Raw genomic sequence first — 26,688 nt, forward strand, 5'->3', positions numbered from 1 at the left:
CATATTTTCTATATATATATATATATATATATATATTGTATATATATACGTTGTTATTTTTTTTTTTTTTAGGTGAGTGCATTAAGCACATTAAAGGATGATGATGTGTCAGATACAACCAGTTTGACCTCCTCAGATGAAGATATAAACAAGACACATGGTCGTTTGAAAACAGCACAAGGAAATGGAAAAAATATCCCTCCGTCATCACATCAAGAGGAGTCGGATGACAATGATGTGAGCACATTGCTCGGATCGATAGACAACGAATTGTTAGAAGATACACTATCAGGACAAACACCATGTTCATCGAAAAGGGGAAAAAATAGTTCTAAAGGACTTGGAACAAAAATAAAAGAATGCTGTAAAAAATTAAAACATTATAAAAATAAAAATAAAATACTACTAACAACTGTATTAGTTCTTTCAGTTCTGTACCCATTAGCCTTGATCGCCCTAATTTTGGGTTTACTCATGTCAAATAGCATTGGTGATAACATGCCAGCTTTCTATATATGCTTAATAACAGTTCCCGTAATTATTGTATTAATATATTTTGGCATACTATTCTGGTTCTGTCGTTCCAAAGTTTGGATTAAATGTATTACGCAAAATGACGAAATACGAAAATGTCTGCGAGAAGAAATTCAAAAAGCACAACACAACCACCTAACTGACAACAACAAACCACGACCACGACCACAACAATAAAACACCTAACTGACAACAAAGACGTTAAAAAATGTTGAACTTCTTTTAGTGCAGTTTATAAAAAAAGGTGGAAATTGTTTCACTGTAGTTTAAAAAAAAAAAAGTTAACTTATTTTTGATTCCAGAATTCTGTTAGATTATTTGATTGTAGTTAAAATTCAAAATTCTGGAATTTCTATAATATTTAGTGTTCTTTTTTTTTTTTTTTTTAATTATTTTAAAATTTTGTTTTTTTTCTTTGGATGTATTTTTTGCGTGCTTTATAATAATTGTATCCCAGAAGTGCACACAGTAATACGGGTACAATGAGGCAAACAGCACCCAGTTTTATAACTTCATTTGGTGAAGAACCACCACCCTCAGCTCCGCTCCCCAGGAATACCGTGGGATCTACAGTTACGAACAACATAAACAAAACACAGAACATCAAAATGCCCAATATTAATAATAGTATACATCTATGTTTCGGGGCACGACGATAAAAGATTTTTTTACAAATTCTTTGAAATTGATCTTTTACATTTCTGGCATCTCTTGGATGGTTCCACTGTGCCGAATTGGCATGCAATTCCCGTAATGAGGCAAAAGGATCCTCAAAGGGGAGAGATCCCCCCCCTCCCTTTTTAAGGGGGGAGGAGGCGGAGGAACCTACTCCTCCCCTGCTAATAGAGGGTTCCCCTCTTCCTTGGGGAGGATGATTATCCCCATACCTCACACCTGAAACATGTGGTCCATCACTTCCTAATGTCTTTAAATGACCATTTCCATTATTTATATCTTCCTCTGATGAGTATAAACTGTTTGAATCGGACACATCATGTTTTAATGTGCTTAATGCACTCACCTAAAAAAAAAAAAAATAACAACGTATATATATAATAATTAAAAATATGAATATGTAAGGAATAGTCTAAGGGGAAGGTGGGGGAAGGTTTTCCTTCCCCCCCCACATCCCCCCTTTCCTTTTCCTTTTCCTTTTTCCTTCTCTCCCCCCTTTTAAAACAAACTAAACCATAAACCCGGAACCATACTCCTTATGCCCTGAAACCTTATGTCTATAACATTGAATCTGACTTCTAACACCTTACAACTTTCACCTAAACTCTAAACCCCAACCCCGGGACCCTACTCTCTATGCCCTGAAACATTATGTCCATAACCCGGAATCTGGTTCCTAACACCCTTAAAACCTTAATCTAACACCGTTAAAACCTTAGTCTAACACCCCTACAACCTTACTCCTAAGCCCAGAACCCGGAATTTAACTCCTAAATACGGAACCCTAAACCCGGAACCCCGAACCCGGAATCTTACTCCTATACACTAAACCCTATATACTAAACCCTATATACTAAACCCTATATACTAAACCCTATATACTAAACCCTATATACTAAACCCTAAACCCTAAAATCCCTGAAACCTTCTCTTCCCTTACACTTTCATTCCCCCGCCCCCCCCTTTTTTTCCTCAAACATGAATAATAAAAATATGAATAATAATTTGGTGTGGCAAAAAAATATATAATATATAATATATATATATATATATATATATATATATATGTATGTATGGTTTTCGTCCCCTATATATTTCCTCCTATAGTTGTAAAAAATATTACAAAAAAAATTTTTTCTGTTATTCTTACCTGGTGTTGATAATTGGTTTGATACCATAAGAATAAGTACGCAAAGATTAATATGGATGTTTTTATAAAAGAAAAAGGTGCCATTTTCTTTTCTCCACTGTGTTGGTTTTGCTTTTATATACTGTATATTTGTTTTGTTTCGCTTTTATATACTGTATATTTGTTTTGTTTTGCTTCAATTTAACATGTGAAAAAAATTCTTTTTTTTTCTTTGTGTCCTTCTCTATATATTTTTATATTAGAAAGAATATATTTATTAGAAATAAATATCTTTATTAGAAAGAATATCTTCATTAGAAATAAATATCTTTATTAGAAAGAATATCTTTATTAGAAATAAATATCTTTATTAGAAATAAATATCTTTATTAGTAAGAATATCTTTATTAGAAAGAATATCTTTATTAGAAAGAATATCTTTATTAGAAAGAATATCTTTATTAGAAAGAATATCTTTATTAGAAAGAGTAGGTTTAAAGAGCAAAAAAAAAAAAAAAAAGAACATCCACCACATTCTAAAAAAAAGAAGAACATCTCCCTACATTTCCAACTATTATACAATTCATTCCCCATTCTAATTAAAGCATCCCATCATAAGGAAAAAACATTTCCTTATTTACAAGGAAATTAAAAATAATAAAAAAATATATAAATAAAAGAAAAATAATAATAAAGGGAAATAGGAAAACAAAAAATTCAAAAGAGAAAATAAGAAATAGAAGAAAATAAAAAAAAAACAAAAAAGAAAGGAGAGAAAAAAAAAATTAAATGTACGCAACTCTCCTCCATCCAACATTTTTCCACTTGTATTTCTTTTCTTCCATTTCCTCTTCTTTTCATTTCCTTTCATCCCCCTCCTTCTCTAACTTTTCCATTTTCCCTTATGCTTAATACCTTTCATTCGTTTTCTCCTTACGTTTATTCTCCTTCCCACAGAAAAAAACACCTTCTCAACCTTCATACATTCATTATACATGAAAACAGTATTCTCCATAACCATACATCCATACATACACCTGTACATTCTTCTTCCATAGAACATTCATGCAAGTACAAAACCCTGAACATCTAAACCTTAAACCCTAAACCTATACTTTACAAACATTAAACTTAAATCCTGATCCTAACTTTACATTAACCCTAAAACTTCATCATAATTTCACCTTAACCCTAAACACTAATCATACATTCACTTTCAACCTAAACCTTGATCCTACTATCACCATAACCCTAAACCTTGATCCTACTATCACCATAACCCTAAATCTTGATCCTACTATCACCATAACCCTAAATCTTGATCCTACTATCACCATAACCCTGAACCCACTTTTATCCTAAACCCTGAACCCACTTTTATCCTAAACCCTGAACCCACTTTTATCCTTAACCCAGAACCCACTTTTATCCTTAACCCAGAACCCACTTTTATCCTTAACCCGGAACCCACTTTTATCCTTAACCCAGAACCCACTTTTATCCTTAACCCGGAACCCACTTTTATCCTTAACCCGGAACCCACTTTCATCCTTAACCCGGAACCCACTTTTATCCTTAACCCGGAACCCACTTTTATCCTTAACCCGGAACCCACTTTTATCCTTAACCCGGAACCCACTTTTACCTTTAACCCAGAACCCACTTTTACCTTTAACCCGGAACCCACTTTCATCCTTAACCCGGAACCTACCTTATCCTTAACCGGGAACCCACTTTTATCCTTAACCCGGAACCCACTTTGATCCTTAACCCGGAAGCAACTTCTACCCTTAACCCGGAACCCACTTTTACCTTTAACCCGGAACCCACTTTTACCTTTAACCCGGAACCTACTTTACCCTTAACCCGGAACCCACTTTACCCTTAATCGGGAACCTACTTTTATCCTTAACCCGGAACCCACCTTGCCCTTAACCCTGAAACCCTAAACCCGGAACGAACTTTTATCCTTAGCCCGGAACCCATTTTGATCCTTAACCCAGAACCCACTTTTACCTTTAACCCGGAACCCACTTTTACCTTTAACCCAGAACCCACTTTTACCTTTAACCCAGAGCCCACTTTTATCCTTAACCCGGAACCCACTTTTATCTTTAACCCGGAACCAACTTTTATCTTTAACCCGGAACCAACTTTACCTTTAACCCGGAGCACACTTTACTTTTAACCCGTAACCAACTTTTATCCTTAACCCGGAACTTACCTTATACTTAACCCGGAACTTACCTTACACTTAACCCGGAACCTACCTTATTTTTAACCCGCAGCATACATCATCCTTAACCCGGAACCTACCTTATCCTTAACCGGGAACCCACTTTTATCCTTAACCCGGAACCTATCTCATTATTAATCCGGAACCTATCTCATTATTAATCCGGAACCTATCTCATTATTAATCCGGAACCTATCTCATTATTAATCCGGAACCTATCTCATTATTAATCCGGAACCTACCTTACCCTTAACCCGGAACCTACCTTATCTTTAACCCGTAATCCACCTTATCCCTTAACCCAGAACCCACTTTTACCTTTAACCCGGAACCCACTTTTACCTTTAACCCGGAACCCACTTTTACCTTTAACCCAGAACCCACTTTTACCTTTAACCCGGAACCCACTTTCATCCTTAACCCGGAACCTACCTTATCCTTAACCGGGAACCCACTTTTATCCTTAACCCGGAACCCACTTTGATCCTTAACCCGGAAGCAACTTCTACCCTTAACCCGGAAGCAACTTCTACCCTTAACCCGGAACCTATCACATCCTTAACCCGGAACCTACCACAACCTTAACCCAGAAACAACCTTACCCTTAACCTGGAATCCACCTTATGCATAACCCGGAACCAACTTTTACCCTTAACACGGACCAACTTTTACCCTTAACACGGAACTAACTTTACTTTTAACGCGGGACGCTGAACCTTGCCATTTCCGCATATTCCCGTTATTCTGTCTACATTTTTGGTGTAAAGTGTATGTGTACTTCGATAAAGTTGTTTGTGCCAACACGTATGTACACACAATTTTTCCTTTTGTCGGATAAGTGTGTGCTTCTCCTTTATATTTTGCGACCTTTTGCAACTGTAATATATTTCATCATACACCCCCCTTTCCTTTTTTTTTTTTTTTTTTTGTTGTGCGCTATCAGCAGACATCATTTGTTCGCGCGCTTAACCTCCTGCTTTCCGCAGAAAAAAAAAAAAAAAAAAAAGAGGGAGAAAAAATATATTTTTCGCAAACTGAAAAGAAAAAAAGGAAAGGAAAAAAAATAATAATGTTCTTAAAAAAAAAAGAAGAATGTTTTTTTTTTTTTTTTTTTCTATAAACAAAAGGGTGTCCTTTCACCAACAAAAAAAAAAAAAAAAAAGTTGCAAACAAAATAAGAAATAAATGTGCAAGAAAGAATCTTTCCTTTTTTCTTCTTCTTTTTTTTTTTTTTCAAGAAAATATAAAAAGGAAAAAAAGGAAAAAAAAAAAGGACAAAAAGGGGTATGAAACCAATATCCTTCATCTTAAACAATAAACCCTAAACTGTGAACCCTGAACTGTGAACCCTAAACTGTGAACCCTAAACTGTGAACCCTAAACTGTGAACCCTAAACTGTGAACCCTAAACTGTGAACCCTAAACTGTGAACCCTAAACTGTGAACCCTGAACTGTGAACCCTAAACTGTGAACCCTAAACTGTGAACCCTGAACTGTGAACCCTAAACTGTGAACCCTAAACTGTGAACCCTAAACTGTGAACCCTAAACTGTGAACCCTAAACTGTGAACCCTAAACTGTGAACCTGAGACTATGAACCCTAAACCATAAGCCCGGAACCTAAACTTGGAACAAGTTCCATTGGAACACTTTCCAAAGGAACACCTTCCATAAGAACATCTTCCTTAGGAACCTGTTCTTCTTCCATAAATTCCGATCCCATGAACTCTTGAACCAAAAGTTCCAGAAAATCCTTCTGGTTCAATTGTGTGTCTCCTTTTTGACATTCGTCCAACACTTCAAAATGAATTTCAATAATCGTTCGACGATTCACGCGACCAGAACGTTTCGTTCTCGTTGGAGCAGAACGAGGTTTTCGTTCCTTCACCAATTGATATTCATGTGGACCGGCTTCTGGCTGCACATGATCGAGGACTTGTTCCTGTACTGATGGACCAGGAATTTCAGTAGGAGATCTTCTGAGACGTGCTCCTCCTTTACCAAGAGGACCAAAATACTACAAAAAAAAAAAAAAAAAATGGGAGGATATTTTTGCTCAAGATTGTAAAATGTTCTTTTTACACATTTATTTTATTTATTTTTCTTTTTTTAACCATTAAAATTTTTTTTTTTCCTTTTAATCATTAAAATTTTTTTTTTTTCTTTTTAACCATTAAAAAATTTTTTTTTTTCCTTTTAACCATTAAAAAAAATTTTTTTTTCCTTTTAACCATTAAAAAAAAATTTTCTTTTCCTATTAATTTTTTTCTTTTTTCTTTTTTTTATCTTACCTTCCAAAGGTAATAAGCCATAGCAGAAAGGCCAATGGAGACAGGAGCCAAAGGAACAAAAGGGGTAAGGAGATCCGTAATAAGGATGGGACAGACTGTATTCTCTAAAGTTTTTTCCATTTGGTTTTTGTTCTGTTGGTCTTCGAACAATTTATGAACTTCACTTCCTACATTGTCAGTGCCAATGGAGCAAGTTCCATAATCTTGGTCAATTTTGCATACAAAACAAGAATCAGTACTACCATTCTTGTTGCATAAAGGTGATGCTTCCATAATGTCTTTACTTTTATTGAAAGCTTGATCTATGCCCGCCTTTATGTCACAATAGGGATGAACCCAACTATGTCCTTGCTTCTTCTCATTTGCCACTTTTTGCAATTGTTTTGCATATTCTTTAAGAAATAAACAACCCATCGTTTGTTCAAAGGATGGGCCATTAACAGGGCCCAACTTAGGGCCGCTGGGGCGGCCATAAATGTGCTGCAGTCCTGCAGAAAAGTGCAAACAAGCTGCGCTATTTGTTCGCCTTTCTGTATGGCCCTTAGTATTCCATGGGACGTTGGCGTCATTGCAATATTTGGCAGCGTCCGACTGCTTTGTAGCGTCGTTCATATTATTTAAAAGTGCCGTTAATTCATTTCCGATTTTATCCCTCAAGGCATCCTAAACATAGAACAAAAGAAAAAGAAAGTAAGAAAAGAAAAAATATATATGTATATGTATACACATATGTATACACATATGTGTATACATATATACATGCATATATATATACATATATATACATATATACATATATATATACATATATTTATATGTATATGTGTGTATATGTATATGCATATATGTATATATATGCAGTTGTCTACCACCCCTTACCCAAGATGGTGTCTTTCCTTTTGAAAATTTTCCTTCGTTCTTTAGTTTTTTTTTTATTGCGCATTGGACTTGAGTACAGAAATTGTCGTCCATTTTATTTATGGTGGATAATGTTTTCTTCACTTCGGAAATGGATTGGGTTTGGTTGTCTTCGATGTTGAGGAATTTATTTAATTCAGTTTGGACATTTTCTCTGCCATTGTTAGAATTACAATTTCCACTGTTTGGTGTTTTATCCACCAGAGCGTCTGAGACGCTCAGGTGACAATCATTAAAATTTTCATTCCTTTCACACTTAAAACAACCGTAAACTGAACTCGAACAAGAAGTCCAGGACGAAGAATTATTATTCTGTTGATTCCAATCAACAAACATTTTTTTTATTCTTTCCTCACCAATGGGACAAATTTTCTCCGTAGCGTCCCTTATTTTAGTTGCGTAAAGGTTAAGTGCTGCGCACAACATAGTTTGTTTAAAGAACTTATCATGGTCCCCAGGACCATTCTTAGGGGTAGTACTACCATTGCTTGTACTGTCCTTAATGTATTTTAATCCTGCTGCGATATGATTACATGCTTTTCTTTCGACACTATGTTCATTACCATCACCAAAGTCTTTACATGGACCATTGGGGTTGTCCTTTCCATTCTGCTCGATGTGTTCGAACATTGCTTTCAATGTTGGTTTAACACCTTCCTTCTCCCAGAAGTCACACTGTAAAAAAAAAGAAAAGGTTAAATATATGTAGTTAGTAGGTTGCGTAGTATCCGGTTGTTGTAGTATCCCGTTGGTGTAGTATCCAGTTGGTGTATAGTATCCGGTTGGTGTTGTATCCGGTTGGTGTTGTATCCGGTCTCCGTCTGCGAGGAGTTTTTCCTCTCCCGCCTAAAGCAACTAAAGCTAACCCCGGAACCTTATTCCTAAACCCTGGAACCTTATTCCAGCACCCTCAAACCTTCTTCCTATACCCTGAACCTCATTCAAATACCCCTAAAACCTTATTCTAACACCCCTAAAACCTTACAACAACACCCCAACAACATTATTCTAACACCCCTACAACCTTATTCTAACACCCCTAGGACCTTACTCCTAAACCCGGAATCTGACATCTAACACCCCTACAACCATACTCCTATACCTTGGAACCTTATTTTGACACCCTACAACATTCTTCATATACCCAGAATCTCATTCCGACACCCCTGAAACCTTCTTCCTGTACCTCTAAAACCTTTATTCCTAAACCTGGAATCTGAATATTTTTTTTTTTTTTTTATTCCTTTTATTCATTATACCCCCTAAGTGTTGTTTTGATGGTAGGTTGGATGTTAGTAGTAATACTTACCCAAGTCTTCTTAGTATTACCAGTATTACTGCTACCGTTTATTTGGTTTTTGAACCAATTGGATGCGGCACATTGGAGTTGTTCACATAAAGTGGTCCTTTCATTCATGTGTTCAGTGACGGCTTTTATGCTTGGCTCATTTGACATGAGTATTGGATCCACTTTATCCTGAACCTTGGTAGTGCCATTGCCAACCTTCACGTCGCAACCTTCCAAATTTTCATCCCATTTACATTCAATGCACGAACCACTATTGTTCGTGCATTTACCACCAACCGCAAAAGCTTTCTGTAAACCTGATTCGATAGCACAGGTCGATTTTCCCTCCATTCGTTTTGCATATTCTTTAAGAAGTAAACAACCCACTGTTTGTCTCAACAGTGGGTTAGACAAAATTTTGCCGTTACTGGTTTGAGATGTCGTGGGAACTGAAAGGTCCTTCAGTTTTTTTAATCCGGCATGCAAATAATTGCATGCCTTCCTTTCAGGTTTCGTGGCAGGTCTAGTGCCATTGGCAGCGCCACTGCCAGTGGCACTGCCATCATCCATCGTCCCACATGGACCTCCGTTGTCCTTGTCCACATTTTGTAACATTGCTTCGGACAATTCTGTCCAAAGTTGTCCCACTTCGCCGCCTTCCGTCCAAAATGTGCTCTACAAAGTGGAGTAAAATATATATATATGCATATGCATAAATGCATATGCATACATATGTGCATGTACATGTATACATGTATATGTATACATACGTACATACACATATATATGTAAGTATATATATGTATATATATATACGTATATATGTACGCATGTACACATATATACATATATATACATGTACACATACATATGTATGTACATATATACAGTTCTTTACCCCATTCTACTTACCGCAGTTGTACTCGGTTGTTTTCCGTTTGAGGGATTTAAGTGGGATGCTATACATTGTAAACCATCACATAAATCCTTCATTTTATTTATGTTAGTTATGATGGACTCAGTGTCGGGTTCACTATTATTGACGATGTCTTCCACTTTGGGCTTTACTGCCGTTGGTGTTGTGGTGCCAGTGCTTCCATTTGTGTTAACTTGGCAGCTGTCATATTCGTTATCCTCCCATTGGCAAGGAACACAAGGTTCCGTGCCATTGCAAGTACCCTTAGTATTTGGACTCCACGAATGGAAAGCTTTCTCTATACCAGTATCAATGACACAAGTCGATTTTTTCTGCATTTGTTTTGCATATGCTTTAAGAAGGAAACAACCCATCGCTTGTTTCAACGATGTATGTTTCGATAGGATTTTGTTGTCATTGGCGTTAGATGTTGAATTTTCCTTTAAGTACTTAAGACCGGCATGCAAATAATTGCATGCCTTCTTTTCGGGGTCGGTCGGTGTTCTATCGTCATCCCCCACTTGATTGCAATGTCCATTTCCGTTGTCATTGCCCCCATTTGTCTTCATTGCTTCGGACAATACTTCCCACAACTTATGGACCTCGCCCGTGTCCTCCTCCCAAAATTCTTTCTGCAAGTGGAATGAAAAAATATATATATATGCATATGCATATATACATATGTATATGTATATATGTACATGCGTATACATCTATACATATGTATATGTATATATGTACATGCGTATACATCTATACATCTATGTATATGTATATACATACATATACATCTATACATATATGTACATGTATACGTACATACATAAGTATATACATGTGTATATATATATATACACATATATGTACATATGTAGACACATAAATATGTATATATATGTATGTACATATATATGTATATCTGTATATGTATATATGTATACATGTATGTGTAGATGTATATATGTATATATATGTATATGTTTGTACATATATATATGTATATCTGTATATGTATATATGTATACATGTATGTGTAGATGTATATATGTATATATATGTATATGTATGTACATATATATATGTATATCTGTATATGTATATATGTATACATGTATGTGTAGATGTATATATGTATATATATGTATATGTTTGTACATATATATATGTATATCTGTATATGTATATATGTATACATGTATGTGTAGATGTATATATGTATATATATGTATATGTTTGTACATATATATATGTATATCTGTATATGTATATATGTATACATGTATGTGTAGATGTATATATGTATATATATGTATATGTATGTACATATATATATGTATATCTGTATATGTATATATGTATACATGTATGTGTAGATGTATATATGTATATATATGTATATGTATGTACATATATATATGTATATATGTATATGTGTATACACCTATACACATTCTACGCCCCTTCTACTTACAGCAGATGTACTCTACTTACCGCAGATGTATTCGATGATTTTTGTTGTCCGTTTGGGGAATTTAGGTGGGTTGCTATACATTTCATATGGTCACATAATCCATTCATTTTATTTATTTTAGTTAGCATTTGTTTTATGTTGGTGTCGCTGTCCTTATTGAAAAACTTTTCCAATTTCGTCTTTACTGCCGTCTGGACTGTGGTGCCACTGCCTCCATTTGTGTTAATTTTGCAGTTGTCATAGTCGGTATCATCCCAGTTGCATTGAATGCACGGACTACCGTCCGTGCATTTATCATTAGTAGTTGAATTCCATGAACCAAAAGCTTTTTTTATTCCATTTTCAATATTACAAGTCGACTCCTTCTGCATATATTTTGCATAGGAATGGAGTAAAAAACAACCCATCGTTTGTCCAAACGATGGGTATTTCTTAGACAGGGTGGGGTATTTAGTTCCGTTAGACGTATCAATACTCTTCAGTTCGATGAAGCCGGCATGCAAATACTTGCATGCCTTCCTTTCAGCGTCAGTTCCAAATGAATCACATCCACTTCCAGTGACATTGCCATTACTGTCCTTCATTTTCTGTGCCAATTCATTCCACAATTTCATAACATCACCCTTCTCACCCCAGAATTGGTCCTGTATAGGGTGGTAATATATATATATATATATGTATATGCATATATATATGCATATGCATAAATGCATATGCATACATGTATACATATGTATGTAAGTGTGTGTACGTATGTAAGTGTGTGTACGTATGTAAGTGTATGTATATATGTTTATATATATGTATACATATGTATATATGTATATGTATATACATCTATACATCTATGTATATGTATATACTTATGTATGTGTATGTGCATACATATATATACATATATACGTATATATATGTACATATGTATACATCTATACATCTATGTATATGTGTATACATATATATATGTACATATGTAAGTATACGTATAAGTGTATATGTATGTATGTATATATACACCTGTACATATACATGTATATGTATACGTATGTATGTATACATATGCACATATATGTATCTACGTACCTATATACGTATATACGTATGTATATATACGTACACATATATATGTGTAAACATATGTGTATATATGTGCATACGTATATATATGTACATCCATGTATATGTATATATATATATACATGCATATGTATACATACGTATACATATGTACATATATGTATACATATGTATGTATATGTGTATGTATATATGTATGTATATACATATATATGTGTATACATATGCACATATATGTGTCTACATACCTATATACGTATATACGTATGTATATATACGTATACATATATATGTGTATACATATGCACATATATGTGTCTACATACCTATATACGTATATACGTATGTATATATACGTATACATATATATGTGTATACATATGCACATATATGTGTCTACATACCTATATACGTATATACGTATGTATATATACGTATACATATATATGTGTAAACATATGTGTATATATGTGCATACGTATATATATGTACATCCATGTATATGTATATATATATATACATGCATATGTATACATACGTATACATATGTACATATATGTATACATATGTATGTATATGTGTATGTATATATGTATGTATATACATATATATGTGTATACATATGCACATATATGTGTCTACATACCTATATACGTATATACGTATGTATATATACGTATACATATATATGTGTATACATATGCACATATATGTGTCTACATACCTATATACGTATATACGTATGTATATATACGTATACATATATATGTGTATACATATGCACGTATATGTGTCTACATACCTATATACGTATGTATATATACGTATACATATATATGTGTATACATATGCACATATATGTGTCTACATACCTATATATGTATATACGTATGTATATATATAGTATATATGTGTATACATATATGTATGCATATATGTATATATGCATATGTATATGTATATGGTATATATAGATGTGTACGTATATATATGTATGTATGTACATTTTTTTCCCCCTTTTCGTCACCATATTGTACTTACCGCGCTGATGGTGCCTGCATTCTGTGTGTGGGATGGGTTCGCTGGTTTTAATTGTTTGATTATACAATTCATACGATCACATAAAGTGACCTTATTACTTATTTCGGATAAGGTTTGTTGCATTTTGGGGGTGTTGGTGGTGTTGTTCGTGTCTAACTCCTTCATTACTTCGCTCACCAGGGTGGTGCTTCCAATTTTAAGAGCAGTGCACACCTGATGCTCCTTCCCGCAGGGCTCACAGGGACCATCCTCCTTACCATCCTTCCTACACCATTCCTTATATTTACTCCCCCCCTTCGCTGCAGCAAATGCTTTAGTTATGCCGTCTTCGACGGCACAAGCATAACCACCCCCCTGAGCATGTTGTTTTAATTTCTCTGCGAATGCATTGAGCATTACACAACGAATGGTAGGACGAAATATTGGGTTATTCAATTTGAGTGGTCCCGAACTTGTGTCATCATCCCCATTTTTATGTACTTCCTTTAATGCTTTAACCATAATGTTGCATGCTGTTTTGCTCACACAGTCTGCACTACCATTGGGGCATGTAATGTCATTGCATAGACCGTCTGTATCATCGTTTTCCCCCCCATTGGCAGATATGTTTGTGACAAGTTCGGTGACTTGAGTTTGGACGTCGTTCCATAGTGCATCCTACAGGTAAATGAATATATATATATATATATATATATTTATGCATATGCATAAATGCATATGCATATATACATATGTATGCACATGTACATATGTATACACATATACGTATATATATATGTATGTATACATATATACATATACATTTATGTATATATATACATATTTATACATGTATGTGTACATATGTATTTGTATATGTACATATATATATTTGTATATACATGTACACCTGAGTGTACGTATGTGTATGTACGTACATATATATATATGCGTGTATATGGTATATATAGATGTATATATATGTATATGCATATATATATATATATGTATATATGTACATATGTATATTTATATATGTATATATAGATATATGTATATGTATATATACATATATATATGACTATATATGTATATATATGTATGTATATATGCATATATGTATATGTATGTATATGTATGTATATACGTCTATATACGTATATATGCATATATGTATATGTATGTATATACGTCTATATATGTATGTCTATGTATATATGCATATATGCATATATGTATGTATATACGTCTATATATGTATGTCTATGTATATATGCATATATGTATGTGTATACGTCTATATATGTATGTCTATGTATATATGCATATATGTATGTGTATATGTTCATTCCATTCTCCCACTTACGGTAGGTGTCGTCTTTCCCGTTCCTGCTGCTGCTGCAGCTGTCCTTGCAGTTGTCTTTAAATAAGTTTCTATGCAACTTAGGCGATTGCACAATTTGCCCATGCTGGGGACGCTGCCGCTGCTGGCGGCGTTGCTGTTATTGTCTATGTTCCGTTGGATGCAATCCTTAGCTTTTTCTAATGGATCGACTAATACGTTTAATTCTTTTGACAACCCCGCTGGTAGAAAGTCTATAATTCGATCACTACTACAAGTTTTTTCCTGATTTCCCTCCTTTGTTTTCTCCTCATCTGTACATCTAAACCAAGCTACTACATTATTGACCCCCTCAATTTTGCCGAGTCCCGAATCCTGCTTTGCTTTATTTAAGAATTGTTGTACTTCATCCCCAATGAGCTCTTCCATTTCTCTCATATCATCCATTTTAACCCAGTCACATATACTACCCACACTTGATGCTTTATTTTGACTACCACCTTTTCTCATAACTTCAGAGATAACTTCCATAAATTTTTCTACTTTACACTTAGGTAAGAGGATCCTCAATATAATACCATTCCCTATTGCACACCTTAAATATTTCTCCCAATCCTGTTCTACAGTGTTACTACTTTTGTTCTCATTCTTATCCAAATTTCCCATCCAGTAGACTACCTGCACTAATACCTTACATATATTCTTCATTTGATATGTCCCCTGCTTGCTCCCTCCATTCAGCCCTGCACATGCACCTGGGGCACGACCAGTGGCCTTCGACCAATCCATGTAGTCTTCCAATTCCTTGAACATTCTCGCCATTTTACTCTTCACTTCATCCTAGAATTTAAAAAAAAAAGGAGAAAAGAAAAAAATATAATAATAACAACAGTAACGACAAATAATAATAATAATGATAATAACGACAAATAATACCAATAATAATGATAATAAGGATAATAAGAACAGTACTTACCGGAATGACCCCTTTCTGGGCAGATTGTCCATTCTGAGTTAAATTTGTCCAGTTTTTATCCCATGCATCCTTCAATGGTTTCCTTGTAGCTTCACTTGCTGGATCGCTTTGCCCACCGGAGCATGGACCCGATGCAGTTGCGGTTGTTCCTGGTCCTCGTCCTGCCATGACTGCTGCTTGTCTACTCCAGTTACTCCTTTTTTGTACAATTCATATATATTATGCAGAATTAAGAAGGACACACGAGTGGAATGAACTGGAAAATGAACGGACAGGAAAATGAAATGAAATGAACTGGAAAATAAAATAAAATGAACATGACTGTTATGACTATTAAAGAAAAATATATATAAAGAGAAAATTTTTTTTTTTTCTTGAATCATTTGTTCCTTTCTTTTCTTTTCTATTCCGTTCCTTTCTTCACTTCCTTCTTTTCTTTATTTCGTTCCTTTCTTTTCTTTTCTTATTCCGTTCCTCCTCTATTTCGTTTCTTCGTGTTCTATTCCGTTCCTTTCCTTTCTTTTCTATTTCGTTCCTTTCTTCCTTTCTTTATTTCGTTCCTTTCTCCTTTTCTATTTCGTTCCTTTCTTCTTTCCTTTATTTCGTTCTTTTTCTACTTTTCTATTCCGTTCCTTTCTTCTTTTCTTTTCTATTTCGTTCTACTCTTCCTTTTTTTCTTTTCTTTATTTCGTTCCTTTCCTTTCTTCTGTTCTTCTTTTCTTCTTTTCTTTATTTCGTTCCTTTCTTCTTTTCTTTATTTCGTTCCTTTCTTCTTTTCTTCTCTATTCCGTTCCTTTCTTTTCTTTTCTATTCCGTTCCTTTCTTTTCTTTTCTATTCCGTTCCTTTCTTTTCTTTTCTTTTCTTTATTTCGTTCCTTTCTTCTTTTCTTTTCTATTCCGTTCCTTTCTTCTTTTCTTTTTTTTCTTTCTTTTCTTCTTTTCTTCCTTTCTTCTCTATTCCGTTCCGTTCCTTTCTTTTCTTTTCTATTCCGTTCCTTTCTTCTTTTCTTTTTTTTCTTTCTTTTCTTCTTTTCTTCCTTTCTTCTCTATTCCGTTCCGTTCCTTTCTTTTCTTTTCTATTCCGTTTCTTTCTTTTCTTTTCTTTTCTATTCCTTTCTTTTCTATTCCGTTCCTTTCTTCTTTTCTTCTCTATTCCGTTCCTTTCTTTTCTTTTCTATTCCGTTCCTTTCTTTTCTTTTCTTTTCTTTATTTCGTTCTTTTTCTTCTTTTCTTTCTTTTCGTTCTTTTTCTTCTTTTCTTCTTTTCTTTGCCCTTCTTCCCCTCTAAGAAGAGATTACCTAAACACCGAACCCTTCTTACCTCCCTCTAAGAAGAGATTATTTTGCCACTTTCCTTTCTCCTTACCTTCCCCTCTAAGAAGAGATTATTTTGTCCCTTCCTTTCTCCTTACCTTCCCCTCTAAGAAGAAAATTATTCTGCCCCCTTCTTTTTCTCTAAGAAGAAATTATTTTGCCCCACTCTATATCCTTCTCCTTACCTTTTCTCTAAGAATAGATTATTTCGTCCCTTACTACTCCTTACTTTCCCCTCTAAGAAGAGATTATTCTGCCCCACTACTCCTTATCCTTACCTTCCTTCCTCTAAGAAGAGATTATTTTGTCCCCTTCCTACTTTCTCCTTATCCTTCCTCTAAGAAGAAATTATTTGGCTCCCTTCTTACTTTTTCCTTACTTTCCCTAAAGAAGTGATTATTTTGCCCCCTTCTCTTTTTTCCTTCCTTACCTTCCTTCCTCAAAGAAGAGATTATTTTATCCACCCCCCTTTTATTTTCTTCCTTCCTTCCTCAAAGAAGAGATTATTTTATCCACCCCCCTTTTATTTTCTTCCTTCCTTCCTCTAAGAAGAAATTAACTAAACCCTGAACCCTTCTTACCTTCCTCTAAGAAGAGATTATCTAAACCCTGAACCTTTCTTACCTTCCTTTAAGAAGAGTTTATTTTGCCTCCTCCTTTCTCCTTACCTTCCCCTCTAAGAGGAGATTATTTTGCCCTATACCTTCACCTTACCTTCCTCTGAAAAGAGATTATTTTGCCTTACTACTTCTTACCTTTCCCCTCTAAGAAGAGATTTATTTTGCCGTTACTACTCCTTACCTTACCTTCCTCTAAGAAGAAATTATTTTGTCCCTTACTACTCCTTATCCTTACCTTCCCCTCTAAGAAGAGATTATTTTGTCCTCCTTTCACTTTTTTTTTACCTTCCCCTCTAAGAAGTGATTATTTTGCCCTTCCTACTCCTTACCTTTCCCCTCTAAGAAGGGATTATTTTGTCCCCCCCCCCACTTTTATTTTCTTTCTCCCTACCTCTAAGAAGAAGAATTATTTTGCCTCACTACTCCTTACCTTCCTTCCTCTAAGAAGAGATTATTTTGTCCCTTACTACTCCTTACCTTCCCCTCTAAGAAGAGATTATTTTGCCTTACTGATCCTTCCCTTAAGAAGAGATTATTTTGTCCCTTTCTTTTTCCTTTGAGAAGAGAATATTTTGCCTTACTACTCCTTACCTTAAGAAGAGATTACCTAAACGCTGAACCCTTCTTACCTTCCTATAAGAGGAGATTATTTTGCCCTCCTACACTTCACCGTTCTCTAAGAGGAGATTATTTTGTCCCTTCCTTAATCCTTACCTTCCTCTAAGAAGAGATTACCTAAACTCCTAAACACTAAACCTTGAACCCCAAACACTGACCCCTTCTTACCTTCCCCTCTAAGAAGAGATTATTTTGCTCCACTACTCTTTATCGTCCTCTAAGAAGAGATTATTTTATTCCTCCTTTCACTTTTTCCTTCCTTCCTCTAAGAAAAGAATATTTTGCATTACTACTCCTTATCTTCCTTTTAGAAGAAATTATTCTGCCTTCCTCAATCCTTACCGTCCTCTAACAGAAGAGACTACTTCGACCCCTTCTATTTTTTCCTTCCACTAAGAAGGGATTATTTTACCTTACTACTTCTTATCCTTCCCCTCTAAGAATAAATTATTTTGCCCTCTTCTTTTCTCCTTACCTTCCCCCTCTAAGAGGAGATTATTTTGCCTTATACCTTCACCTTCCCTTTCTCTAGGGGAAGATTATTTTACCTTACTACTCCTTACCTTTCCCTCTAAGAAGAAAATTATTTTGTCCCCTTCTTTTTCTCTAAGAAAAAATTATTCTGCCTTACTACTCCTTATCGTTCTCTAAGGAGAAATTATTCTGTCCCCCCTTTCTATTTTTCTTCCTCTAAGTAGAAATTATTTTTCCTTACTACTCCTTATCGTTTTCCCTAAGAAGAGATTATTTTGTCCTCCTTTCACTTTTTCTCCTTACCTTCCCCTCTAAGAAGAGATAATTATGCCTTACTACTCCTTACCTTCCCCTCTAAGAAGAGATTATTTTGTCCTCACTACTCCTTACCTTCCCCCTCTAAGAAGAAATTATTTTGCTCTACTACTCTTTACCGTCCCCTAAGAGGAGATTATTTCGTCTCCTTACTACTCCTTACCTTCCCCCTCTAAGAATAGATTATTTTGTCCCCTCCTTCTTTTTTTCTTACCTTCCCCTCTAACAGAAGATTATTTTGCATTACAACAACTTACCTTCCCCTCTAAGAAGTGATTATGTTGCCCTTCTTTCTTCCTCCAAGAAGAGATCACCTAAACCCTGAACTCTTCTTACCTTCCCACTAAGAAGAGATTATTTTGTCCTCCTTTTTACTTTATCCTTACCTTCCCTTAAGAGCAGATTATTTTGCCCCTTCCTTAATCCTTACCTACCAATAACAGGAGATTATTTTGTCCCTTACCTTCCCCTCTAAGAACAGATTATTCTGTCCCCTTCCTTTCTCCTTACCTTCCTCTAATAAGAGATTATTTTGTCCCTTACTACTCCTTACCTTCCCCTCTGGGAGGAGATTATTTTGCCCCTTACTACTTTTTACCTTCCCCTCTAAGAAGAGATTATTTTGTCCCTTACTACTTCTTACCTTCGTTCCTCTAAGATGAGATTAATTTGCCTTTACTACTCTTTACCTTCCCCTCTAAGAAGAAAATTATTTTGCCCAACTACTTCTTACCTTCCCCTCTAAGAAGAGATTATTTTGTCCCTACTATTCCTTACCTCCCTATAAGAAGAGATTATATTGCCCCCTCCTATATTCCTTCTCCTTCCCCTAGGAAGAGATTATTTTGTCCCCTTCCTTTCACTTTTTCCTTCCCTTCCTCTAAGAAGAGATAACTTCCTTCTCCTTCTACTAAGAATAGATTACTTCCTTCTCCTCCCCTCTAAGAAGAGATTATTTTGCCTTACTACTCTTTACCGTTCTCTAAGAAGAGATTATTTTGTCCCTACTATTCCTTACCTCCCTATAAGAAGAGATTATATTGCCCCCTCCTATATTCCTTCTCCTTCCCCTAGGAAGAGATTATTTTGTCCCCTTCCTTTCACTTTTTCCTTCCCTTCCTCTAAGAAGAGATAACTTCCTTCTCCTTCTACTAAGAATAGATTACTTCCTTCTCCTCCCCTCTAAGAAGAGATTATTTTGCCTTACTACTCTTTACCGTTCCTAAGAAGAGATTATTTTGCCTCCTTACTACTCCTTACCTTCCCCTCTAAGAAGAAATTATTTTGCCCCCCCTTCTTTTTCCTTACCTCCCTCTAAGAAGAGATTATTTTGTCCCCTTACTACTCCTTACCTCACCTTCCTCTAAGAAAAGATTATTTTGCTCTACTACTCCTTACGTTCCTTTAAGAGGAGATTATTTTGCTCTACTACTCCTTACCTTCCCCTCTAAGAAGAGATTATGTCGTCCACCTTACTACTCCTTACCTTCCCCTCTAAGAAGAGATTATTTTGCCTTACTACTCCCTACCTGTAGGAAGATATTATTTTGTCACCTCCTTCTTCCTTTAGGAACAGATAACTTCCTTACCTTCCTTTAAGAGGAGATTATTTTGCCTTACTACTCCTTACCTTTTTCCTATAAGAACAGATTATTTTGCCTCTCCTTCTTTTTTTTTTCTTTCTCCCTTCAAATCTTCTTTTTCTTCCCCTTTAAGGAACCTTCTTTTTCTTCCCCTTTAAGGAACCTTCTTTTTCTTCCCCTAAAGGTGGCTAAACACCAGGCCATATATTATTGTTCTAAAAAACCGAGGAAAGAAACTTCTTTCTTCTTTTCCCTCCCTTTACAACACCTTAAAAAAAAAGAAAAGATTCTTTTTCTTTTCCCCCCTTTAAGGAACCTTCTTCTTTTCTTCCCCCCTTTTAAACCTTCTTTCTCTTTTCCTACCCTCTAAAAACTTCTTTTCTTTTCCCTCCCTTTAAAACACCTATAGAAAAAAAAGAAAAGATTCTTTTTCTTCCCCCTAAAGGTGGCTAAAACACCAGGCCATATCTTATGTTTGTTCTAAAAAACCGAGGGAACTGAACCTTCCTTCTTTTTCTTCCCTTTGAGAACCTTATTTTTCTTCCCCCTTTGAAAACCTTCTTTCTTCTTTTTCCTCCCTTAAGAAACCTTCTTTTTCTTCCCCCTAAAACCTTCTTTTTCTTCCCCTTTAAGAAACTTTCTTTTTCTTCCCCTTTAAGAAACTTTCTTTTTCTTCCCCTTTAAGAAACTTTCTTTTTCTTCCCCCTAAAACCTTCTTTTTCTTTCTTTTCTCCCTTGAAAACCTTCTTTTTCTTCCCCTTAGAAAACCTTCTTTTTCTTTCCTTTCCCCTTTAAAACCTTCTTTCTTTTCTCCTCCTTCAAGAAACCTTCTTTTACTTCCCTTAAGGTGGCTAAAATACCAGGCCATATACTTGTTGTTCTAAAAAAACGAGAAAAAAGAACCTTCCTTCTTAATTTCTTTTCCCCTTTTGAGAAACCTTCCTTTTCTTCCTTCTTTTCCTTCTTTCTCCCTTAAGAAATCTTCTTTCTTTTCTCCTCCTTTAAGAAACCTTCTTTCCTTTCCCCCCTGGAAAAACTTCTTTCTCTTTCCCCTTTAAGAAACCTCCTTTCTTCTTTCCCTATAAATGTTCTTTTCCTTCCTCCCTTAAATCTTCTTTCTTCTTTTCCTTCCTTTTAAAACACGTATAAAAAAAAAGAAAAGATTCTTTTTCTTCCCCCCTTCTGGAACCTTCTTTTTTTTCCTCCCTCTGAAAACCTTCTTTTTCTTCCTTTTCCTCCCTTTAAAAACCTTCTTTCTTTTTCCTCCTTTAAGAAACCTTCTTTCTTCTTTTCCTTCCCTTAAGGAGTTAAGTACCAGGCCATATATTGCTGTTCTAATAACCGAGGAAAAAGAACCTTCTTTATTCTTTTTCTTCCTCCCTCTCAAAACCTTCTTTCCATCCCTTTAAAATCCTTCTTTTCTTCCCCTTAGAAAATCTTCTTTTTCTTCCCCCTTTGAAAAACTTCTTTTTTCCCCCCTTTAAGGAACCTTCTTTTTCTTCCCCCCCTTTAAATCCTCTTTTTTCCTTCCCCCTTTAAATCTTCTTCTTCCCCCTTTAAATCTTCTTCTTCCCCCTTTAAGAAACCTTCTTTTTCCTCCTCCTTTAAAATCTTCTTTTTTTCTTCCCTCCTCAAACCTCTTTTTTCTTCGCCCTTTAAATCTTCTTTTCCTTCCCCTAAGGTGATTAAACAGCAGGCCATATTATTGTTCTAATAACCGAGGAAAGAATCTTCTTCCCTCTAAAACCTTCTTTTTCTTCCCCCTTTAAATCTTCTATTTCTTACCATAAGAAATCTTCTTTTTCTTCCCTTAAGGTGATTAAACACCAGGCCATATTATTGTTCTAATAACCGAGGAAAAAGAACCTTCTTTTTCTTCCTCCTTTCAGAAATTTTCTTTCTTCTTTTCCTTCCCTTTCAAAACCTTCTTTTTCTTCCCCCTTTGAGAAACCTTCTTTTTCTTCCTTCCTCTCAAAACCTTCTTTCTTCTTTTCTTTCCTTTAATAAACCTTCTTTTTCTTTCCCTGAAGGTGGCTAAAAAACCAGGCCATATATTGTTGTTCTAAAAAATCGAGGAAAAAGAACCTTCCTTCTTACTTCCTTTTCCCTCTTTAGAACCTTCCTTTTTTTCCCCCTTTAAACCTCTTTTTTCTTCGTCCTTCAAATCTTCTTTTTCTTCCCCTCTTTAAATCTTCTTCTCCTTCCCTTTAAAACACCTATAGAGAAAAAAGATTCTTTTTCTTCCCCCCTAAAGGTGGCTAAAACACCAGGCCATATATTATTGTTCTAAAAAACCGAGGAAAGAACCTTCTTTCCTTCCCTTTAAAAACCTTCTTTCTTTTCCTTCCCTTTAAAACACCTACAAAAAGAAAAGATTCTTTCTCTCCCTTAAGGAAGCTAAACACCAGGTCATATTATTGTTCTAATAATGGAGGAAAGAACCTTCTTTCTTCTTTTCCCCCTTAAAATTCCTCCTCTTTTTTTCACCTTTAAACCTTCTTTTTCTTTTCCCCTTTTAAGGAACCTTCCTTTTCTTTCCTCCTTTAAGAAACCTTTTTTTTCTTCCCTCAGTAAACCTTCTTTCTTCTTTTCCCCTCTAAATCTTCCTCCTTCTTCCCCCCTTAAACAACCTTCTTTCCTTCCCTTTCCTTTAAACAAAATACTCCCCTTTATTCCTCAGACCATTTTTCTTTCCCTTTTTAAACCTTCCTTCTTTTCTTTTGCTTTCCTTCTTTGTCCTTTGAACTTTTGCTTGCTTCCTTAGACTCGTTTTACTTTCCCCTTAGATCCCTGTTAACTTCCTCTTATCTCCCCCTTACATTTCCTTCTAACGAAATGGCTTATGCGTGATTCATAAGCCCAAGAGGAACCTATTCAAGCATGTGTATAACAATATACTCAGAATGCGTTTTCCCACATGATTCGACAAAGAGTGCGACAATTGAGAGGTGAAGGGGAGCGTCTATATGCAGTGGGACAAGTCAGATCTGCTTGCACGAGGTGCATCTTCCAATTACCGTATGTTGCAAGGTCACGTTGACAAGTAGTTACTGTCCATTTGTTATTTGACTATCACGTGCGTGCACCCACACGTACGCATATACATGTCTTTGTCAAAGAGATGGGGGGGGGGGGCTCCTCCAAGTCCCAGACACCTTCCCTTAAAATTTTCCGCTACCCTTTAATTTGCGATTTTTTTTTTTTAATTTCTTCCTTTTATATCACACGAAGCACGTACTTTCTACAGTAACAAAAGCAGTACTTCATGTGTTATTTAATTAGAACGCTCACAGTTCCTAAAAAAAACAAATCTTAGTCCATAAAGAAAAAAAAATAATAATAAAAGGAAAGAAAAGTAAACAGGAATGCTTTGTGTACACGAGCAGATGGTCTTCTTGATAAGAATTTTGTCATCCTACAAAATGGTACTTAAAAAATGGTATGCACATAAAAATTTCCAAAACACATGCACATATATATAAATGCACATTGTACAACAAGGCACGGTGGAAAAAAATTTACCAAAAGAAAATATGTACACCGTTGTGTAGGGATTTGCCAGGGCTCCCCCTCCCCGTGATACTTCTAATTCCCGTCGATCCTTCCGTTACATTGGCATGAGATGAAATCCATCGTCCGAACACCACATTCGTGAACTTAATATTTGGGCCAGTTTGCGAAGCATATGCAGTAATATGTATTCTACTTATCAACAGAGGTGTCAGTCAAGTGCGCAACTTATACTTCATGCAAGGAGTAATGAAAAAAAAAAAAAAAAAAAAGCGCAGTTCTGCATAGAAGGAATAAATAACACTGTTATAATCATATGGTGAAGGTCTTAAAAATGTTAAAAATTCACAAAAAAGTGTGGGAAAAAGAAAAAAAAAGAAAAAAAAGAAAAAGAAAAAAGGAATCGTCACATTTTCCATTTCGTGGTAACATATATGTGTAACTACCATACAAATTGTCCGTTTCCCTCTGCTGACCTTGTATTGCACTGAACATTGGAAGCATAAGGAATTTATGAGTGCGTACAAAAAAAACAAAAAAAAAGGGGGATTTATGAATGGGGAAAGTGATGGGACAAGTTCTTATACATTTGGCTATCCTTCCCATTGGTACACTTTTTGCACTTTGTTCCTCTATATGTACATGGATGGGAAGGGTTTCCACTTATGTAATGTAAGAAACGAACTGGGGTGGTGGGGGAAAAATATATATATATATACATATACGTGCGGACGCACCGTCCCGTGTGTGGATATTATCATAACAGTTGCGCATCGGAGAACGGTGCACTGCGGTTTTTCCCCGTGAAGAAAATATAAATCCACATTGCGCTTAGTTTTTGTTGAGACTCTTGTTGGTGTCCGTTCTGCTGAACCCGGGATTGTTCTCCCCCCCGTTCGGTTTATTATAACCGTCGGCGTTGGAATTATTGACACTACTGGCATTGTTGGTTAGGTGATCAGGAGCCCCGGCACCTTGGCCCCCTTGCGCACTAGCATTCGTGCTTACGCTTCCCGTCCCATTGGGCCCTCCCGTCGCGCCAAACTCACTGTTGGCAAAAAAGAAATTGCTATTTGTTCGGGACACAGTTGAGGAGATGGTTGAAATCCAGCCACTTGCATTTTGCGTCACGTCTTTTATTTTGCTCTGCCCCTTTTCCCACCAAGGATTGTCGCTGACATTTTCGGCAATTTTTTTTGTCTTCTCAGTAATCCAACTACTACTATTCATTAGTGTATCTTTGGTACTTTCGATGAGATCATTTTTATTTAAATTATTTATCGTGTTCGTTGTCATGGTTTGCGCTTTATTAATAATATTGGAGAATGTGGCTGATACGTTGTCCAATATTTCCGATGTATTCAGAGAGGGTATAAAATTCGGCTGATCATCTGCATAAAAATTATTCCTGCTATTCTTGTTAATTTCGTTCGCATTCATATTTTCATTCTGGCCGAAATTAATTAAGTCTTTTCCTTCATCCAAGGATAATGGAGAGGGAGGGTCAGAATTATGGACAATGGATCTCATAATTTTTCTGTAATGTTCAGCTGCCTTTGTTCTATATTTTCTCTCAGGAATAAAATCGTTAATTCCATAATTCTCCAAATATGTTTGGAATTTTTTATTTCCTCCTTTGTCCAAATATTTTAACTGCTCATCTGTAAATATGTCCATTTTAATGCTCCTCACTATACTTATGTGTACTCCCAAACTTCTATGCACGCCTGAACAGTTAATGCAGAGAAACACTCCATGGTTAACTGACACCCAGTCCGGGTTGGGGACTCCACAATCGAAGCACTTGTTGTTGCTCTCATCTTCTTTCTTCAATTTGTTGATAACTTCTATGGCAGCCGCGTTCATCTTTTTCTTCTGTGGGGAAGTCGTCAGTGGGATGCGCAGAGACGCGAAAGAAAAGTGCTGCCAGCCGCTTTATGGGACAATGGGTCAGGACGCGCCTTCTTCTGTGTGCGCAAAGATGTGATGCGACCTCACCACCTTATGCGCGTAATTTTATTGTGCAAATAAAAGCACTTGTACGTTGCGGAAAACGAGATGATCAATGAATGGTAATTGTGTGGTCCACGAGGGGAACGACGTTTTGATGAAAACACTCAGGAAGGGGTTACAAATAAAGCGGACTGCTTGGTCTCCATAAAATCGAACACAGGTGAGGCATAAAGAACTGTGTTACGCAATGCGTATAAGAAATGTACCAGTTAATCATACGCATATGTGCAAATATGTAAAAATGTATATACACACGTTTGCGCCAAAATAGTGGCTCAGGAAAGGAAGAAAAAGAAAAAAAAAAAAATCGTAAATATAAACAAGTGCAAGGATAAAAAGGAAAATGAGAAGGTTAAATAAAAAGAAAA

At 35.6% G+C, this 26,688-nt stretch overlaps 5 protein-coding genes across 5 annotated transcripts in view; 1 reads left to right on the forward strand and 4 right to left on the reverse strand.

The window, feature by feature from the left end:
- The window catches only part of PKNH_1463900 (hypothetical protein, conserved in P.knowlesi), a gene marked incomplete at both ends in the record, with an annotated part of 1,743 nt that extends 1,032 nt beyond the window's left edge, over nt 1–711 (forward strand). Inside the window, one exon of the mRNA XM_039113697.1 lies at nt 73–711. Coding sequence (XP_038970065.1) covers nt 73–711 — 639 coding nt within the window. The remainder of the gene's footprint in view (nt 1–72) is intronic.
- A 217-nt stretch (nt 712–928) lies between these two features.
- On the reverse strand, nt 929–2,443 carry PKNH_1464000 (hypothetical protein, conserved in P.knowlesi; the record flags this gene model as incomplete). Its single annotated transcript, XM_039113698.1, has 2 exons — nt 929–1,555; nt 2,360–2,443. The coding sequence occupies 2 exons, from the start codon at nt 2,441–2,443 to the stop codon at nt 929–931; spliced, it is 711 nt and encodes a 236-aa protein (XP_038970066.1).
- A 1,225-nt stretch (nt 2,444–3,668) lies between these two features.
- Nucleotides 3,669–4,988, reverse strand: PKNH_1464100 (hypothetical protein, conserved in P.knowlesi; the record flags this gene model as incomplete). Its single annotated transcript, XM_039113699.1, has 3 exons — nt 3,669–4,103; nt 4,301–4,514; nt 4,840–4,988. The coding sequence occupies 3 exons, from the start codon at nt 4,986–4,988 to the stop codon at nt 3,669–3,671; spliced, it is 798 nt and encodes a 265-aa protein (XP_038970067.1).
- A 1,187-nt stretch (nt 4,989–6,175) lies between these two features.
- PKNH_1464200 (SICAvar, type I) lies at nt 6,176–16,042 on the reverse strand (the record flags this gene model as incomplete). Its single annotated transcript, XM_039113701.1, has 9 exons — nt 6,176–6,592; nt 6,867–7,529; nt 7,746–8,459; nt 9,094–9,747; nt 9,985–10,620; nt 11,480–12,103; nt 13,578–14,234; nt 14,923–15,738; nt 15,875–16,042. 9 exons carry the CDS (start codon nt 16,040–16,042, stop codon nt 6,176–6,178), a joined length of 5,349 nt encoding a protein of 1,782 aa, XP_038970068.1.
- Nucleotides 16,043–25,138: 9,096 nt separating this feature from the next.
- Nucleotides 25,139–26,173, reverse strand: PKNH_1464300 (ADP-ribosylation factor GTPase-activating protein, putative; the record flags this gene model as incomplete). The annotated part of the gene is made up of 1 exon (XM_002262483.1): nt 25,139–26,173. One exon carries the CDS (start codon nt 26,171–26,173, stop codon nt 25,139–25,141), a length of 1,035 nt encoding a protein of 344 aa, XP_002262519.1.
- Between the last annotated feature and the right edge of the window lie 515 nt (nt 26,174–26,688).

This window comes from Plasmodium knowlesi, assembly GCF_000006355.2.
Source record: "Plasmodium knowlesi strain H genome assembly, chromosome: 14".
NCBI classification, from domain to species: Eukaryota; Apicomplexa; class Aconoidasida; order Haemosporida; family Plasmodiidae; genus Plasmodium; species Plasmodium knowlesi.